Source organism: Chenopodium album, chromosome 19, assembly GCF_948465745.1.
Source record: "Chenopodium album chromosome 19, dcCheAlbu1.1, whole genome shotgun sequence".
NCBI classification, from domain to species: Eukaryota; Viridiplantae; Streptophyta; class Magnoliopsida; order Caryophyllales; family Amaranthaceae; genus Chenopodium; species Chenopodium album.
In genome coordinates, this window is record NC_137852.1 from 6,254,067 (window position 1) to 6,274,475 (window position 20,409).

The 20,409-nt window shown below is 30.2% G+C and overlaps 1 protein-coding gene and 1 pseudogene across 1 annotated transcript; one reads left to right on the forward strand and one right to left on the reverse strand.

Annotated features, from left to right (window-relative positions):
- Positions 1-4,299: 4,299 nt before the first annotated feature.
- On the forward strand, positions 4,300-10,988 carry LOC145593894 (serine carboxypeptidase-like 40). Its single transcript, XM_081650254.1, has 8 exons — positions 4,300-4,738; positions 7,198-7,305; positions 7,402-7,676; positions 8,395-8,655; positions 8,873-8,988; positions 9,401-9,493; positions 10,288-10,393; positions 10,650-10,988. The coding sequence occupies exons 1-8, from the start codon at positions 4,300-4,302 to the stop codon at positions 10,812-10,814; spliced, it is 1,563 nt and encodes a 520-aa protein (XP_081506380.1). The 3' UTR covers positions 10,815-10,988.
- A 6,088-nt stretch (positions 10,989-17,076) lies between these two features.
- LOC145595005 (pentatricopeptide repeat-containing protein At5g50390, chloroplastic pseudogene) lies at positions 17,077-19,586 on the reverse strand (annotated as a pseudogene).
- Positions 19,587-20,409: the final 823 nt, after the last annotated feature.

The following is a 20,409-nucleotide window of genomic DNA, read 5'->3' on the forward strand; positions in this document are numbered from 1 at the left end:
TGTATTTATATATAAATTTTGATTAATAAAGCATGAATTAATTCTAGCTTAGATGGTAATGCATTTGGTTTTCATTCAATGAGGTTTGGGGTTCAAATCTCTTTGTATGCATTTTTAATTAACATCATTGGATGATGATGTGGCATGATGCTAAAGGCTGTTGAATGATGACGTGGTACTATACGGGTGTAAGAAAGGAAACATGTGACACATACACAATTTTATAAACGCCTTTTAATATATAGTATAGATAGTGTCTCCGGCCTCACAAAAATTTATTCATTGTTAGCATTAATATGTGAACCCATCAGCCATAACCTAATATTCATTTAAAGTGAACTTTGACCATCACTACAATGACACATCTAATATGATAATAAAGTTGTATTAAAAAGAGGTTTCTTTTAGTTACTCAACCACAATTCATATAGGTGTTAATTAAAATGTGTAACCTAAAAATGCATAACAATTTTATAAGTTTTTTCTTTTTACCATAAAATATATTTACCCGAAGGAATTTATTATGATAGCTGATTAATAAGAGAAAAAAACCCTTTAACAAATAAAACAAACTGATACAAAATAACATTTATATTATTGCACATTAAATAATGAATTTTGATATTCAATTATATTTACAAAATTTAACAAATGATATTATTTTTATAAACCACCAATATATTGCACTTTGTTTTTTTATAACTTTTTATAACTTTTTATATATAAACAATGACCCGGGGCATCGCCCGGGCTAAAAACTAGTTGATTGATGCAATTCTATTACGAATCAATATTCAAATTAATGTAAAATATGAAATAAAAAAAATGTAATTTTGAATAATTTTGTCAAACAGAGTTAAAATTGCACGTGAAGTATTTTTTTTAAGTACATTTATAAATTGCGGATTTTCATTTAAGGTCAACTATACTATTTTCTTCGATCATAGAATGTCATAACACATTCAACAAAAAACCTAAAAGTCTTCTAATATTGCCAATGAATCATTTCTATATCTGCTTGAACTAGCTAATTACAGCTTAATGTTAATATTACGCAAGAATTTTGTTTATCTTACAATTTTTTTATTTTTTTATTTTTTTTTATTTATTTTTTACTTAGAATCATATTTTTTGCCAATCATCTATTTTCTAGTGTTTAAACCATAGTTGGAATTGTGCTTCTTGATCATGGCCGTATTTCAAACAAAGCGTGCCTAGTATTTGGATTCGAATTGAGTCCAGTTCGGTTACATATCGGATTTGGGTCTTGAATTTCTCGGATAAAATCGGATCGGTTACAGTTCGAGAGTGATGACTTTTTTTTTCGGATTGGTACGGTTTCGACACCTTTAGTTATGCAGCATGCTATGCATAGAATCTTAACAGGTTTCAAGGATATCCTTGTCATCAATTTGGTAGAACAATATGAACGGTGGTAACGAGCTTATAACGATTTTTAAGAGTATAAATTATATCATCCGGCCACAAAACGTTTAATAAAGAAACCAAAAGTCGATTTTTACGAGTATAAATATCTGTAACATATCATTAACACTTGTTGATATATATATATTTTTTTTATTTATTTTTTTTTTTTTTTTTGAAATGATAAGAAAAATAAACATTAGAAATCTCTTCACGAGGAGAATTTCTAATGTAAACACTTTATAGATATATACCCATATAATTTTATTTTTTTATTTTATGAATTAAGTATTGTTTTATAATTAATTCTTTCATCAAACTTGTTATTAAAATTGAGTAATAATAAGCTAATTTTCCTCACATGAACATTACCCTTAACATTGGCATGATGTCACTGGTCTACGTTTAAATTTCGCTTAATATTCAAATGAATAACTGCTAAATAAATAGAGTTATCAATCATCAAACTATAACCTGTAGCTCTCATTTTATTTGTAAAGTTTTAAGTTTTAACCAGTGGTTTAGTTGATCTATTTACGTCTCAAACATATGAAGTATGTGCTACGACAGCTCATCAATGCTGTGAATTTGCAATCTCAGATACTTCCTAATTGGACTTTCTTGGGCCGAAGCTGTTACCACTTATGTGCCTTGGCTCCATAATAAAGGAGCAAGTCCATAAGACTTTTAATGGGTTTTTCCTGTCCTATGCAATTACCTCTAATTTTCAGTTTTCTAATTTGATAATAGTAATTCGGAGAAGTAACATTCTCAAAGCATTATTATATGCCCAATACGGGGGTATCCAAGGTTAATCACACTTAAGGCCTGTTCATTTTGGCTTAATTTCAGTTCAGTTTACCTCTAATATCAGTTCAGTTTAATTCAATTAAGTTCAGCTCTTAATTTCTTTCTCTCATAATTTTCTCTCATAAAATTTTCATTTTATCTCTATTCAGTTCAGTTCAATTCAACTCCAATCAGTTCAATTCAATTCAATTCAGTAAATGTGAACATGCCTTTAATGCTTGTATCACACTCAACATCTTAACAGAATAAGTTTATTGACTTCTCATACAATATAATCCGATCATAACGAAACAATTTTTTTGTGAAAAAACCAACATTATTGTATCTAATTGTTTTATATTGTGTGAGGGTTCTAATTTATGTTCAACCCTCTAACGAAACACGGAGTAAGATAGTTGACGTATAACACATTCTAATTATCTAGTGAAATACGGAGTACCAAACAAATTCAATATAAAGATTATTAATGGGTAAATGAGCAATATTTCCCTAATTAATGGTACTAGTTGGTACGATCACGAGTATGTTTGAAGCTGTAAACAATGTGGGTCGTATGTATGTTTGTGTGCTGTAAAACAGGTATAAATTCTCTCACCGTTGACCTTAATCAGGTTCACGAGGCTGCCAAGATTTGTTGACAGAAATAAGAAAATAAAATTGATGAAAAGATGGGCTGATGTGATGTTGGTGATGTTGATGTTGACTTAATTGTGTAATTTTAACATGCACTAATCCTTAATTGGGGCCATTTTATGTCCTCATGCATGTGATTAGCCCACATGTTTGTATGAAATTATGCTCAACAATTTCATTATTTCTCTGTTTGAACTTTGAAGGTATGAGGTTACATATACATTTTAGATATATTATGATCCACCATTTTCATTGTATTATTTATATTTGTTCCCTTTATAGGATTATTATTATCCATTGATAGACAAATATGTGATAATATCATAATATAACGTATTACCTTTTTTTTTTAAAAAAAAAATTATTTATTATTATGTGCAATAAAGAAATATTTTATATTTCACAAATAATACGCTTCTGTCGCATATAAAAAAAAGTACGAAGGTAGTATATGAGGTATTAATTTTTCGAATACTATAAAGGAAATCATCTTTAATTTGCGGCTACATCCTAGCAAATTGTCTAAGATGAACTCAACAATAATTTTGTAGTTTTGATGATATTTGTAAATGTCACATGATATTTTTATCAATGTATTGTTTTATTAAATTAAATAAAAAAAAACTTTTAGAAGTTTCTAGGGAAAAATTGTATGCACGTAATTTACTTAAAAAAAAAAAAACTCGTATGTTGTACTTTGTATGTATTCTTACTTGTTTAGTGATTTAAAGTAAACGAGGTGATATTTTCTGTCTCATAATATGATACAAAATCACTTTAATGTTTTATGCTGAATTTGGTAGGAGATTAATATTATGTGCTCAACATATTCTTCAAAAGTCAATGATTTCCAATGATATTAAAAACCATATACACACATTTTAAAGTTTTACTTTTATGAACCTAACAAAACAATAACAAATTATTTAGTTGATTTAATTTTCAAAGATTGCTATATAAATCTGAATTTGGATTTGATGCTTATTAATCTATTTTCAGGATGAATCTAAGAAGCGCTCAAATTACACTAGATCTACCTATACATCATAGATAAATCTTGAAAATAAAATAAAATAAAAATCAAAACCAATAATCTACTAATTTCTCCCTATTAAAAAATACAAAAAGAAAAACAAAAAAAACCCATATACACACTCAGAGCCAAGATGATCACAGAAAATGAGCCCATGAGAGAGAAAATTATTGGTCCACCGCCCATTAACAATGTTTCAGAATCCACATTTTTAGGGAATTACAATTAATTATTTTTTTTTGGACTTTTCTTTATTATCAAAAAATTGTCAAAATAATTCCATAATAATAATTAACCAAAATCCCATCAATACCCTTTATATAATCTCATTTGACATTATATTCTCTTTTCCAACTAAACTCATCCTAGCTTCTTGCTTCTCTTCCAAATCAAAAAAAATGGAAGAAATAAACCCAAAAAAACCAACAATTTTTCTTATAATTTCAACATTACTTTTATTACCATTTATTACAAATGCAAAGTCACAAAATGTGCAACTCTCCAAATTATACAAGACCAAATACCATAACAACAATGAAGAGTTTAATGAAATTAACAAGCAACCTTATGATACAATGCTTATGGATGGTATAGTTGATAAACGCCACCATGAACACCACCAACAACACCATCATCATCGTGCTCGTCGTAGTCGTCGTGATCATCAGAAGGAAAGGGATAGAATAGTGAAGCTGCCAGGGCAACCACCAGTGGATTTCTCACAATATGGTGGTTATGTTACAGTTGATAAAAAAGCTGGAAAAGCTTTTTATTATTATTTTGTTGAAGCTCCTACTAACCACACTTCTTTGCCTCTTCTTCTTTGGCTCAATGGAGGTAATTATTCATTCATTATTATTATTACATTACATTATAGTTCTGTTTAATTCTAAGTTTTTTTTTTTTTTTTTTTTTTTTTTTATTTTTCATTTTGTTTTATTTTTTTGCTAGTTCATTATAATTATCATAATTACTTACGTTAAATTTTACATAGACGAACTTTTTTTTATATTGGTCAGTATAGACATTACAAATTATAGACGGTAAATTATAAAATATTCGTCTATGTACATAGTTTTTCGGTCTTTGACACTAGGCCAAGAACTAGTGCGATTTTTGGTTAAATTTTGTAAATACACTATAGGTCAGTAATTGAGAAGGTGTGAACTTTGTGTTTTGTTAACGCAAAAGGTGTACGAGGCCTTTAATTGAGTAGAAAGTTCACTCCCTTTACACTGTTTTTTTCTTCTTTCTTTCCCTTTTTGGAATAGCAGAAAAGATAAGGTTTTTTTTAAAATTTTATTTTTTAAAGTGAGAGAAAATGAAAATTGACAATACATCACTTTTATTTAGTCATTTTAAAATTGAGTATAGTCAAAATTCAAGTTTAAATCTAATTGGAAATTTATTTACTTATATATAATATTTTATAATAATCACTATGTACTACTCTACTACTTCATGTTACTTTCTTAACGAACATGTCATATAATCAAATCATATCATATAATGTACACATTAGACTTGAGTTAGTGTTCCATTTTCCTTCTTAGTACGAAATATTAAATGAAATTGCGCATTTGCTCATATATCTCAAACTTGAGAGGGATTGTTATTTTATAATTTTATAACTAAGGGAATATACTGTATTAATATGATTTGGAATTTGTTTTAATTAACTACATTCTTTGACGTTGAACAGAAAAAATACAGTAGCTAATTGCCTAATTAGTAAATTAATAACCATTATTTGCGGAACAAACAAAGGCTCGATTCTCGGGTAGTAATCTCGATTTGTTTGCTTGTGTGTTTATCTTATCAGTTTGCACCATCTGTACACCATTTATCCTTTTTTTTTTCCTTCTAAAAATTAATTTTTATTTTTAATAATGTTAGAAAATTGCTAGTTGCTACTAGACATGCATATATAATAGCATACACATCACTAATTGAATTATCAATTATCATTAGAGTTAACATACGGAGTAACATATATTGTAATTCCTCGTCCCTATCTTGTCTTAAAATATTATTTGTTCGGTGATTTATTATCAAATAATTTCCTAAGAACTGATGACTACGACTCTAGAGTATACCAGTATTAATGATATAAGTTATTGTAGGGAATGTAATAAGAAACGCAATTTCCTTCGTTGTTGCGTAATATAAAGCAAAATTATATTATTGAATTTGATGTCAATCAAACAATCAGCACTTATTGATTTAAATTCCTAGCATCATTGTCTCTTATACTACAAGCATTTCATTTCATTGATATTATGTAGCCCATTGATAGAAGTTGCATGTGTTTGTGTATAGACTTGGTCCCTACTTTTCGAATATGTTGAGCCCAAAAATAACTTGGAATTATCATATAGTGACATTTTTATAATTACAGGCTAGACTAATGATTTAGGACATGGACAAATTTGTATGGCCTACGCGCAAATATATAAATAATTTGTCTATTATAAATAATAATAAGGATATTATTTGTTTAAAAAAACAAATAAAAATATTATGAGGATATGTTATACTTGTAAGATTTTTTTGAACGGTCATTTTAGGCATAAATTTAATTATTAACTTCTACCTTACTATTATTATTTTTTTTTTTGAGGGAACTTCTACCTTATTTTTTAAATAAAGAAATACACCGTTTCTAGCTAGTTATTTTTTTTATTATTAAAAATATTCTTCCACCGTTCTCTGAATCATTGTATACATTGTCAAGAATCAAATTTTAGAAAACAAAATGGTTATTATACTGATTTTAATCCTAAAATTCATTCATTCTCTGCAGTTTTAACACTTGTTTCTTGCTTCATCTTTCATTATCTTAATTGTTTTGACTTTTATATTGTTCAAATAACTCACCTTGACCATGATTTTTAAACGAAGTATTTATATTTATGTATAGATGAAATGTAGTATTGCAAAATGCAAAATGAAAGTATAATATTAATATTAATACACATTAGTTACAAATGACATAAAAAAAAGTCAAACAAAATTGTCATTTTTCCTAAAATAGTAAAGGTACTATATAGTACTGGTTTATGATTGAGTTCTTCACATATTATTTATAAAATAAAAGATGTGGTGATAGCCATGGAAAAACTAAATTTAATTCGGAGTTGTAATTAACTGTTGGAGGGTTGAGATGAAGTGACAACTAACTCTTTATTGAAGAAGTAACATGGTCTAATTTATAGGTGATTTTACAAAGGATTGTACTTGTACTAATTAATTAAGTTTTCATTGATTGATTAATTAAGTGAATTTAAATTTTGTAGGTCCTGGTTGTTCATCTTTGGCTTATGGAGCTATGGAAGAGTTAGGACCATTCCGAGTTAAAAGTAATGGCAAAACATTATATAGGAACAAATTTGCATGGAATCATGGTAATTTAATTTTATCTTAACTTATGTCTCTAAATTTGATTATTTATTACTAAAAACCCGAAAAATCTAATATATATTCGCGTAAAATTTGTGTAGTTGCAAATGTTTTGTTCTTGGAATCCCCTGTTGGAGTTGGATTTTCGTACTCGAATACAACATCAGATTATGATACAAATGGAGATACTAAAACGGCTGAAGATAATTATGTATTTTTATTGAATTGGTTTGAGAGATTTCCTGAGTATAAAGGCAGAGATTTTTACATTTCTGGTGAAAGTTATGCTGGACATTATGTTCCTCAGCTTGCTCATGCTATTCTTCAACACAACACCAAGCCTAAAAGTTCACTGATCAACCTCAAGGGCATCATTGTATGTTTCTTTTCCTACTCTCTCTCGCGCATACTTATTATTCCGTACGATTATCACATTTATATGATTTCATCTATCGTAGTTCTTTTACACAACAGGTGTATTGTTTGCAATTATAGATATAAAGGGTTATCACCTATTATGACAAATAGTGTATATAAAGTTGATTTTTATGTGATTTGGGGTGCTCAACTGATAATGGTGTTGTATGTCCTAATAATGAGTGTATAAAAACAAGGTGCCTAACAGAAACAGGACATGATAAGGCTCAATAATTGGGATTTTGGGCTTAATGGTTCTATAATTGACAAAAAAAGCTCTGAAGCTAGGCCATGTGTTTGCATTTCCTACTTATATTTTTTATACTCGTATATGATAATTAAGTGTTTGACTTAAATACAAAGATTAGATGCTTCTTTCAATTCCACTAACAAAATTCTCTGACATTTAGCTAATATTACACGTGAAATATTTACTGGCCACATCTTTGGATGTCTAATTTTGGGATTGGTTTTTGGAATTTATTCTGAAGATTGGAATAAAATTAGTTTTATACTACTCATACTTTAATTTTGCAAAATTAAAGTTCTTAGGATATGGGTATTTTATATTTAGTTATATTATTTATTTATTTAATTACATAGTTTAAGGCCACGTATTATTGACTTGATTTTACTTGTATGAACTTATTAATCCTTATTTGAATTTTTCAATGTAGATTGGAAACGCAGTGATAAATGATGAGACGGATTTAAAGGCAATGTACGAATATTTTTGGACACATGCTATAATATCGGACCAAGTACGAAATGATATAATGGGGCATTGTGATTTCACTCCAAATACTAGCAACCAGAGTTTAAAATGCAATTCAGCTGCTGATCAAGTTGAGATTGATATTCAATACCTAGACGTTTACAACATCTATGCTCCTGTGTGCCACTCCACTAATCTTACTCTCAAACCCAAAAAACTCACTGTAAGTTCGTCGTATTAATCTCATTCTTAATCACGTATCTCAATCAAATTGTCAATAATAAAACGACATGCTACAACATCCTTCCCCTGTGTGGAAAAGATTGTCACAATGACATTTCGTGGATTTGAGATTCAATTGTAACCAATACTTTATTACTTCGTATATTTATATGATACGAGGACACGAATATAACTTAATAGTTTATTTTCGGGTGCAGCATGAATTGGATCCATGCAGTGATCATTATGTAACTGCTTACATGAATAATCCTGAAGTCCAAAAAGCTCTTCATGCAAATGTGACCAAGCTATATTATGATTGGCAGCCTTGCAGGTATGTTAATCTTTTGTATAAGTCGTGAACAAATAATTTTATTAATGAAGATATCGCCTCTATAGTATATTTTGAAGACTTGAAATACGGAGTAATACGAGTATACATTTGTTACAAATCACAATGTCATATAGATGATCAATTATAAACAACCACCTACTATATATTGTTGTATGGCCGTGTATACCTTTAACTTTTGTATCCATCCACAATCACTATTATTAACATATTAATGAGCCAACTAACACTAAAACTTTTTGTTGTTATGAATACATACAGATCTAAAAGAAAGACTTGAGCATTAATATAATTATTTAGAAAGTGATTAATGTTATCATTTTGCATTGTTGTACACAGTAAAAATCAATAAATCAATTTAACTTAAATTGGTTACAATGATGTATTTTTTCAGTGCGGTTATTAGTAATTGGGCAGACAGTCCATCAACAGTTATCCCAATTCTAAAGGAGCTAATGGCTAAGAACCTTCGAGTGTGGATTTATAGGTAAAAATCCAATCTTTATTATTAGTATTATTATAGTGATCTAACCATCATTTTTTATGATATGATTATATTTACCTTTTTACTTTTTATCATTGTGACAATTTTGCTAGAAAATGGACCTGCACATGTCTAACAACATTTGTGAATCATTTGTTTTAGGTTAGAAATCATGACATAAATATTTAAAGTGAACTCGTGAAATCAATGTAAAATTCATTATATCAATTAACCACCATCCATACTATTATTAGGTGCATCTATGAGTATGTGCGAAATTCATAAGAAAGCGGCATGTAAATTATTGAAGTAGTTACATGTGCTTGGTAATGTCGAGTCATGATCCTAGCTTGGCTCAACTCGAGCTACTAAAACTCCTTATTTGAAGTTCTAAAATGGTGTAACAATTCAATGATCATCATGATCCTTAGTGTAGAAGTTAACTTTTGTTCATATTTTCTTTTTAAATGGGACCAAATGTTAAGAGAAAAAAACAAAGACTTTTTACTGCTCTTTATTCTGGCCAATATAAGACTCAAAATCACATCAATTCTAGTGATTTTTCTTACAAACTTACTGCCATTGGAATGTTACAAGTACAAGTCTTAAAATTTGATCAGAATTATCAATCAATCTTTTCAAATGTAGGGTACATTTAACAAGAAATAAAATTAATTTACTTGATTTTTTATTGTTTATTTACTGTTACAATTGCCATTAATTATGGATTTTTAGAGCATGATTTGTGCACCAATTAGGTCTAATCAAACATTATAAACTGTGAATATACATTGCAGTGGTGACACAGATGGAAGGATACCAGTTACATCAACGAGGGAATCCTTAAATAAAATGGGACTTCAAATCAAGACTAAATGGCATCCTTGGTTCATCAACGGAGAGGTAAATATTACGAGTATTCATATTTAACTCTTACTATCGTATTAGATTGAAAAAAACAATATGGCGAATTTAAGCTAGGGTTATGGATCTTTACAAGTTTACAGTATATACTAAATTGCAATCAATACTGAAACAACGAATGATTTTGTTATAAATGACGGATTAGTTACTAAAGATATTGGAGTATTATTTAATGGCGACGCAATTTTATAAGAAACCTATATTGAATATTAATAATCGTGTACGTGTTGACCAGGTTGGTGGATACACACAAGTATATGAAGGGAATTTGACATTTGCAACAGTAAGAGGAGCAGGGCATCAAGTGCCAAGCTTTCAACCATTAAGGGGTCTTTCATTGATCTCACACTTCCTTTCTGGAACACCTCTACCTAATACTTCAAGAACCAAAATGTATTGATATCATTTTTTTTTTTTTTTTTTTTTCTAGAATATTCCTAAGGAATTGTATTTCAATTTTTTTTGGTCCAAATTGTTGTGGGTGGCCATTAAAACATCACATTGTACAGTACTACAGTTTATATGAGCTACACCTAATTTAATATTTAAGCACGAGTAGTAGCTAATTCTTTTACATCCAAGTGATTTTTGTTCAATTCATCTCTTCAATATCTTTAGTTACATCATTCTTTGAGACTAGGGTAATTTACTCAATGTAATATACAAGTAATAAGTAGTTTTTTGTGATTATATTTTGGTTCATATAGTTTGATTTATTTACGTGTCTTTAATTAAACGCTAATTTTGTCAGGCACATATAGAGTACTAAAATTAATTAGTAGAAACTCGCACAACCTGCAGTTAAAAGTTTATACAGAGTACATCCCATTAGCCAAGCAAGGAAAATTTTATACATCAAAAGAATATTACTCCAATTTACAATGACAAATACACATCAAACAGATTTCAAGCTTAGACTTAGCGCTGGCTCCAATACCATGTTAATGGACCATCTTAATCAAAAGCTTAAACTTATGATTGAGGCCCAAGAATATGCTTTATACTCTATCAATTTTTTTCCTTAAACAGAAGAATCCTAATGTTTCCAGCTTAACAGGGCATTATTTCTCCCCAACCTGGATTAATCAAAATTGCTAAACTCAAGATCAGCCTAATTATTGGGCTGATATTGTGGTCCAACATTATGAACCTAATTTTTGGGCCTGAACAATTGAACAAATATAGCCTATAATCATTTAACAAGTCCTGAATTCCTTAGTATTCAAATTAGACTTTATTAACTTTAAGGCCTAAAAATTGACCCAACTTAGGAATACCAAAAAAAAATCGTTTGACATAAAGATTGCATAATCTTTACGAGAATGAAAGTCGTAATCAACGCAGAGACGGTTTGCACCATAATATCAAAGATTTTTGGTTGATGCAAGCTAAGGTGACATGGTCAGTTGGAGGACAATGTCATAAAGATTTAATGGAAAGATGTGCTCCATTGAATGAAATAGCTTTAATGAAGGAAATCCTTATTTGATTCAATTTTATGTATTTTTAATTTAGATTTCATTTGTAAATATTATATGACTTTTTATTAATGAATTGATTTGTTAAAAAAAAAAAAAAAACAATATATTACACAACTTGTTATAAGATGTAGTTCAAGTTTTGTAAAAAAAAAAAAAAAGATGTAGTTCAAGTTAACAAATAAATAATGTTAAATTTAAATTATTGCAAATATTTTTTTTGAAACATAAATTACTGCAACTATTTAGAAATACGAAAAGTATACACTTAATAAAATTGAAAAGTAAAATTAAGAGTTGTAAGATACTACCTTTGGCCGAAAATTTACTGTTGACCTAATTTTCCGATGTTGACTTACCCATGTGCCGGTTACATGCAAAGCTTTTTTTTTTTTTCCCTTTCTTTTAGGGTAGAACTTTTGGGGGTTGTAGAGTGGGCGAGGGCTAGTTTTTAAGACGGTGAGATTTTTTTTCACTAAAGATAATTTTAATCAAGCCAAAAAAAAAAAAAAAAAAGGCGAAAAGAACATGGCCTCACATATGGAGAACAAATGAATAAGCTTTCACCATATATTCACTTGATGGATCTTTCTAACAATTTTCATTATTGAACTTACAATAAAATCATTGCTACTTTATTAACTCGCTTATTGTATGATTTGATAGTTAAGTTCTTCCTTGCAACAACATTCGAAGCAGCAATAATAATTTAGTGTATTTAATGAGACTTCATTTGAGAGGGAGGGAGAGAGAGAAAAAACAATGGCCTTTAAAATAAGAAACAAACAACACACTTTATTTAATTTATTGATATGATATGGAAATAATTAAGCTTCAATTATCATAGATAGATAAATGATGAAGCTAATTAAACCAAGAACTCACATTACATATATAGTACGAGTAGCACGTACTTGTAATAATAAGAGTATTGATAACATAACGAGCGACTTGGAGATAGATCCGAGTCTCACACAATACACAGATAGATAGATAGATAGATAGATAGATAGATGACACTAGTACTCAACCAACTAAACTATACAGATAGATGCTTGCTAATTTTTTTAAGTTATGAAGAAAAACACACCATAAAACCTTTTAAAAACAGCTTATATGGCTGTTGAAGCTTATTAAAGGTTTTGATGATGATGATGATAGCAAACTTCAAATAATAAGAATTCTCTAAGTGTTGTGATTAGAATAGGTGTAGTAGACTTTGGAAGTGAAAGAGTAACCTATCTAATAAGACTCAAGGAGATTCCAAGGAAAGTTAAAGAAGATAGAAGAAGAGTTCTCTCACAAGAACTATCTAAGTTTTCTAACAGGAACTTGACAGCAAGTTAAAGTGATTGACTTAGTCTGCATTGAAGACTTGGCCTGCGAAGTTCCAGTTCAGAACTGGAGTACAAGTGACCGCAGGAACTTAGTCCTGGACTGCGTAAAGCCCAAGTATCCTGGAATGCAATATATTGACGAGGCAATTTAGTTTTGTTAAGTTTTTATCTTATAGATTTGTTGTAAATATGATTGTTAGGTTTACATGTGTAGATTTATTGAAATGTGACAAAAGAGCTTGGCAAGCTTAAAATAGGAAAGTTTAAAAAGATAAGTTTTTAAGAAAAGAGTTTCTATAATGATTTATTTCTTGAAAACAGATTACAAAAATATATCATTCTTTTGATGATTTATCTTGCATAAGTTTTCTAAAAAGATTTCTTTTAAAAAAATTTACTTAATTAATATATTACGAATCGGACTTGTTTTGGCCTTTGGGGCACGTAAGGTTGTAAGGGCTATTGGTGAGTAAGGTCCTGAAGTTGTTCACTTAATCCTTTTATCTTTATCACTAATTCACTTCGGAGTATACTAATCTGATATGGACTACTACTGCATGTTTAACGAGATCATGCAATCAATAAGATAATAATTAGGATGTGGAAAAAAGTTGAGAGTTACTTAATTTAGTATTTTAATCTTATAATATACTATTAGATTGATAAGGACTGTAACATGATGTTTAATGTGAGCATGCATTAATCAATAATTATATATGTACTAAAATACATACGTATTAATTTTTCAAAAAAAAAAAAAAAATACATATTAAAAGCGAAATATAAAAATGTACTCATCAGGTGCTCAAAAATAAAACAATTTTGATAATATTATAATTTATACAAAATAAATAATTTAGCATATATGAGATTTTATTAATTAGATTCGCCTTATTAGTGTAACTTTTCTGTATATCGATCAATTTTTATTTTATTTTTTTTTAATAATTTCTACTTATATATTGTCGAAAATATTAATAGTAAAGGATGTGCATTGGAAATTGTATGTACTAATGCAAGTTGAGTAGAAATTTTAGAAATAGGAGTATATAATCATGTATTAATATACTTATAAAAATAATTCATATTTGAAAATATACAACGAGACTAATTAACAATGTATTAAACAATTTTGTAATTCACAGATGTGTTATAAAAATGTAGCTAAAGTTAATATAAATAATATCAAAATCAAATAATGACAAAATAGGGTGAAAGAAATAATAGAATGGCTTTAAAAAAAAAAAAAAAAAAAGCTTGTATATTATTGATCATTAGGTAGAGTATTTATACAAAACCTAATCTTATAAGATAGGAAACAATCTTCCTAAATGATATACTAGTATACATATATTTTCCGATATTGATGAATCATATCTCTAAGAAAAACAAAACGGGGAGAGAAACCTAATTAGCGAATTCGTCAAATATTACATAACTTAGAATTGAGAAGCAGTAATTTATTTTCAAAGAATAAAAATAGAATTAAGCAAAATCAGAACCTTGGCACTTTTTTTTTTTTTTTTTTTTTTTTTTTTTTTTTTTTTTTTTTGCTTCTTTGCTATACATGTGATACCAATAAGCCATCAATCCTATCCCAAAAACCCATAATCTCTATAAAAATTCCAGCAAAATAAAGTTGTCAATGAATCAAACATGAACTATGATGGACTCTTCATTTCACCTCAAGTACCCATATCAGCCACTCAACACTTGGACACTTCACTTTAAGTTCAAAATCACGGAATTTTTTCACAAAGTCGGATGCTTGGACACGTTCCCGTGTCGGACATGGGTATCCGAGTCCATTGGACATGTATTCGTAACAGATGATTAAATTTAAAATATCCAATGAAAAATATTCGAGAGAAAGTATGAAGCTAAGATCAGACCAGATCAACAGCAATTACCAATAAACCCTCAAAGGAAGTTATATACACAAGAATACAGTAAAAGAGAGAAAGTACCAGTACAGAAATTCAATGTGATCCTATACAATCCATATATTGCACCATAATTCATGGTTCATACCTTTGTTTAATCTTTAAGCTTGCAGAAACTACATCAATAAAATCACAAGGAGAAAATTACTAATAAAAACTGAAAACTGAAGAAACTATCCCTGCAGAGAAGACGTGTGAGAGCTGGGAAAGGGAGAGATGAAGGTAATTCTAAGTGAAGAGAGAGAATGAGACAAATAGTGGAGAGGAAATTGGGGAAACCACAAGAGAGGTGAGAGAGGTCATTTTCCTACACTTGGGAAATGGTAAGGATTAATAACTATAGGGCAATGCTTTACCGGAGACCTTCATTTAATGGCTAAAGACACCAAGGGACAGTATGTTTTGACATCCTCGCAGTCTCTCTTATAATTTTGGTGCCTTTGGCCACACAAGAAACACAAAATTCCTCATCAAATCAGCAGTGTGAAAAAATATATGAATAACACAAAATTCAACACTTACAAAAAAAGTTATCAATACTGTATGATAAAAACCTGGCATGTCCAGTAAAAAAAATTGCCTCAGATATGACAAAAAAAAAGAAAATTTCCCAACAAGTGCTGTCAAGAACTACCTTTTTCCAAATACGACTTCCTTTTATGTTCTCTACCTCCAGCCAATCTGTAAAAGAGAATAATATGTAATTAGAAAAGACATTTAAACTGGTGCCAAACTGCCAACTACCTATACCACTTTACTACTAACTTCATGTACCTTGACACTCTTATATCTTGACATATCAGCTACACAATATCTACAATGAGCCAAACTTGAAACAAGGAGAAACCATCTAAGCACTTGCAAGCTTTGTCAACAAATGGTGAGAAAGCTTAAGAGGTAAATGAAAGTGCAAAATTAACAAGAAATGCTTTCTTCTGCAGTTCTGAAACTGCAATTTACAGTGTCCTGATGAAAGCACTGTCTCAAAGAAGAGGTAGTGAGAAGTGTTATAAGATAAATTCCAATTCTAGACAACAGAATTTAGTATTTAGATCAGATATATATTTCATCTAGCCAACACTTCCAGCAGAAGATTACAAGTACTCTGTGTGTGCCAAAGGAAAGACACTGCAACTCATGCTTTCCAATGTATAAGATAAGCACGCTGAACTAAAACGAGAGAGTGAGTTTTGGGAAGAGTAAAGTCTGGTGATGAACAATCATCAACTGAACTCTAAAAGCATCAACAGATACAAAGTCCAAAAGCAATAAATGTGATTTTCTGCTCAATCTATAAGTATAGATGTGTACACTAAATTGAAACATAACCTAAGTAGTGACAAACCAGAAGTACTTTGATAAGCAATAACAGTATCTGGTAATCTTTTTTTTGCAAGCCTTCCAATGTGAATGTTGCACTATCATCTGAAATTCATAATGACTTGCAAAATATACATTAAATAACAAATATGTTATCATTAACCAATCCAACAAATATCAAATTCACTATTCAATAGAGAAAATTGCATCCAAGTATCAATAAAATTTATGGAAAAACTCATAACTCAAATGATACACGGTAAGATTCTGTCTACAGTGTTAAGGAACAAATAAAAAGCAATTAAGTACATTGTACAACAAGAAGTTCCTGAAAATCATCAATCTCATCTTCTCAGTTGGAGATTTTCAGTACACTTCCAAGTTATATTATCACTCAAAATTAAAAGTAAAGTATGTGTGCTACAATTTAAATACAGAACGTACTCTAGTTGCGTCTAGTATCTTGAAGAAACTGCATATGAATCCTATAGTACGTAACAAAATGGGCATTCACCTAACCTATATCCTATAAAAAGAATCAAATTAGAAACAGAGCTTTAGAAAGAACTAAGATCAAGAACTCCTTTATAAAATAAAATATTATACTCTGAAGTGCTACATTATTGTTGACAACCAGAAATATAAGCTAAAAGTATAACTACCAAAACTATAAGTGCTAATTTTCTCTAAATGCCTATGATAGTGATTATTGATTCATAATTATATCATGATGTGAAACAATATAAAAAATGAAGTGATACAAATTACAGTCCTCCAAAAGAGAAAGTATACGTATAACGTATTTACCAATAATCCCCACACGAGCAACTACCATTCTTAAAATGGTGAAATTTGCTAGCGTCTCTCACAACAATCTCACGATCTTTGACTTTTGCTATCAGCTTAAGTGCATTATGACAGTCGTGGCATATCCGATGGCTTTGAACTAGTTGAAGAGGGACATTATCAGGAGTATTCATAAGCCCAAAAGTCACAGCCAACTTTTCACTATGGTACAAAAGCATATGATCTTCTTTCTCATCTACATCTGGAAGCAAATATCTGTTTTCAGGAATATAACCATGTTTTGAGATCTCCACAAGCAAACCATCCAAATACTGGTATATCTCCTTTGTCTGAGCATGTGACTTATCACCAGAACAAAACGCATGTGACTGTTTCTTAATTTCAATCCAAGTACATGCCGGTAGTAATCTTAAACCTTTTTGCTTTAAGTTATGAATGACAGAAGCAGCTTCCTCCAACTTCCCCATGTTGTTGTATATATTCAAAAGAACAATATAGTTGCTAAGCTTTTCCGGTCCCATTCCATAAAGTTTCTCCGCAGCAAAAACCCCAAGCTCTAAGTTCTTGTGGATCCTGCAAGCAGTTAGCAACGCCGCCCACATATTCATTGTGGGCTCAAACGGTGCGTTTCTTATCAAAGCCAAAGCTTCATCCAAGAGCCCCTCCCGGCCTAATAGCTCTATCATACATGCATAATGCATTGCCCTTGGATTGATGTTATGTATGCTGTCCATTGAGTAAAAAATATCCCACCCACGATCTGACAAGCCTAAATTACTGCATGCAGATAAAACAGCAAGAAATGTGACATGGTTAGGTCTCATTCCTTCACAAAGCATTTTGTCAAACAACTCAACTGCGTCATCTCCTCTGCCATGATTGGCATATCCAGCAATCAAAGCATTCCATGATATGACATTTTTGCAAGGCATTCTATCAAAAACATTTCGAGCATCTTCTATCCTCCCCCATTTGCTATACAAGTCTATAAGGGCTGTATTAGCTACTGTATCTAAGCTAAATCCATGACGAACTAAACTTGCATGAGCTTGTTTAGCATGTTCAAGTGACCCCAGCCTAGCGCATATCCTTACAACAATTGAAAATGTAAAATGGTCCATAGGAACATTAGCATCTTGCATTTCATAATACAAACTTAAAGCTTCCTCACTATGACCATGAAGTGCATAGCCAGCAATGATCGTGTTCCACCCAACAGTAGTCTTTTGTGGCATTGCATCAAAGATAAATTGAGCATCCTCAATGCTCCCACACTTACTATACATATCAATCAATGCACAAGCTACAAAAGTATCATCACTAACACCCATTTTCAATACACATGAATGCAATTGTCTTCCCGGATATAACAACCCCAAACCTGCAGTTGCCCGTATCATAGTAGAAAAAGTTCGTGAGTCAGCCTCAGAATATTCTGACCACATCGTAAGAAATAATCGATAAGCCTCAACATAATCTCCTACATCCACTAACCCGGCTATCATGATGTTCCATGAAACCAAGTTTCTCTGAGGCATTTCGTCAAAAATTATACGTGCATCCATCAACATATTGCATCTCACATGCATCAACAAGACCCTATTGCTCATATATTGATCTGGGACAAACCCATTATTAAACATGTGATTTGTTACCCTTTTTACCCCTTTAATTGATTTTGCTCCAATGCATGCATTCACCAAGCTATCATATGTGCTACTAGTGACTCCATGACCACCCTCAATCTCCAAAAAATCAAACAGCTCAAGAGCTTCTTGATACCGTCGTTTAAAAACTAATTTCTCTATTTGATCACATAGACCAAAAGAAAATTTAATTTCCTTTGTATGCTTAATGTGGGTCTTTTCTTCAGTATCTTCATGGGGTTTTGAAGGTTTATAATTGGGTTTGGGGCGTAAAGTCTGATTCGCCAAAGAGCACCGTAATGGAGAAAAGGACGTGCTCCGTTTTCTACGGTTAGTCCTATTTAATTGAGAACCAGAAAAGAAAAAGGCTTTGGAATCAAAAGCTGATGAAGAAGAACTATCTAGGATCTGTCCTAAGGATATATTCTGATATCGCGACAATGGAAGCTCCATTGCATTCTTCACAACCAAGTCAATGAGCAAGCAAAATTTTCTGGAGAAATATACTTTTGTCAAAACTAGCACATATATTATAACTTAAGATTCTCAAATATTGGCAGAACTTCTACCAAATACAACTCAGAAAACGACTATCACAAGTTCACAACACACCCAAATTACTCAAGCTACTGTCCAATTCGCATTCCACAGAACAAAATCATAATCTCTTAGATTCAAAATTCGTAGAAAAATGGCTGATTTATTCGATTTGTACCACGAATTCTCAAATCAAATTAGGAGAACACAATGCCAAACAAAAAAAAAAAAATCTAAATTCAAGTGCAAAATTTGTTACATTCAATGGAAGTATTGATAATAAAGATCAAATAATTGAGTAAATATTTGTTTGAGTAACTACAAATCAAAATCAATTAACAACTAATTAAGCTCTTATCTTGTTACAATCATTCATAAATTGATTGATTACTATAAACAATGATTCAATAATCCACCTAAATTGATTAAACTGAAAATCGAAATGAATGACAGAGTGAAACAAAACCCTAGATTGTGAAATTAATATTCGAAAATTCATAAAATCTTACCACGAAAGCTGGTTAAGCTGGTTGAATGGAGAATTCAGAGTTGGTGCTTCAATGGAGGAGAGATAGAAAAAGAGAAAATTTGTCTAAGGTAAACAACTATCTAGTCAGCAACATCCCAAATCTTCGGTGATTCCTATGCTAGCTTTAACTTTAATTTATTCTGTTTGTGTAATTGTGTAAATAAGCAAGTAGAGTAGTTTGGAAATTAGTTGAGCGGCCATTTTGTCTTTTTTTTTTTTTTTTTTTTAAAAATGGTACAAATAAAATAAAAATAAAAATAAAAATAAAAGAGTGAGAGAATCATTGTAGATTGAAGTCTTGAAAGGTACTAGATGAAAAAAAAAAGGCAATATCCTCCATATGAGTAAGATTAGTTATGTAATATGGAGTACGGATTAGTTCACAAAATCGACCAACT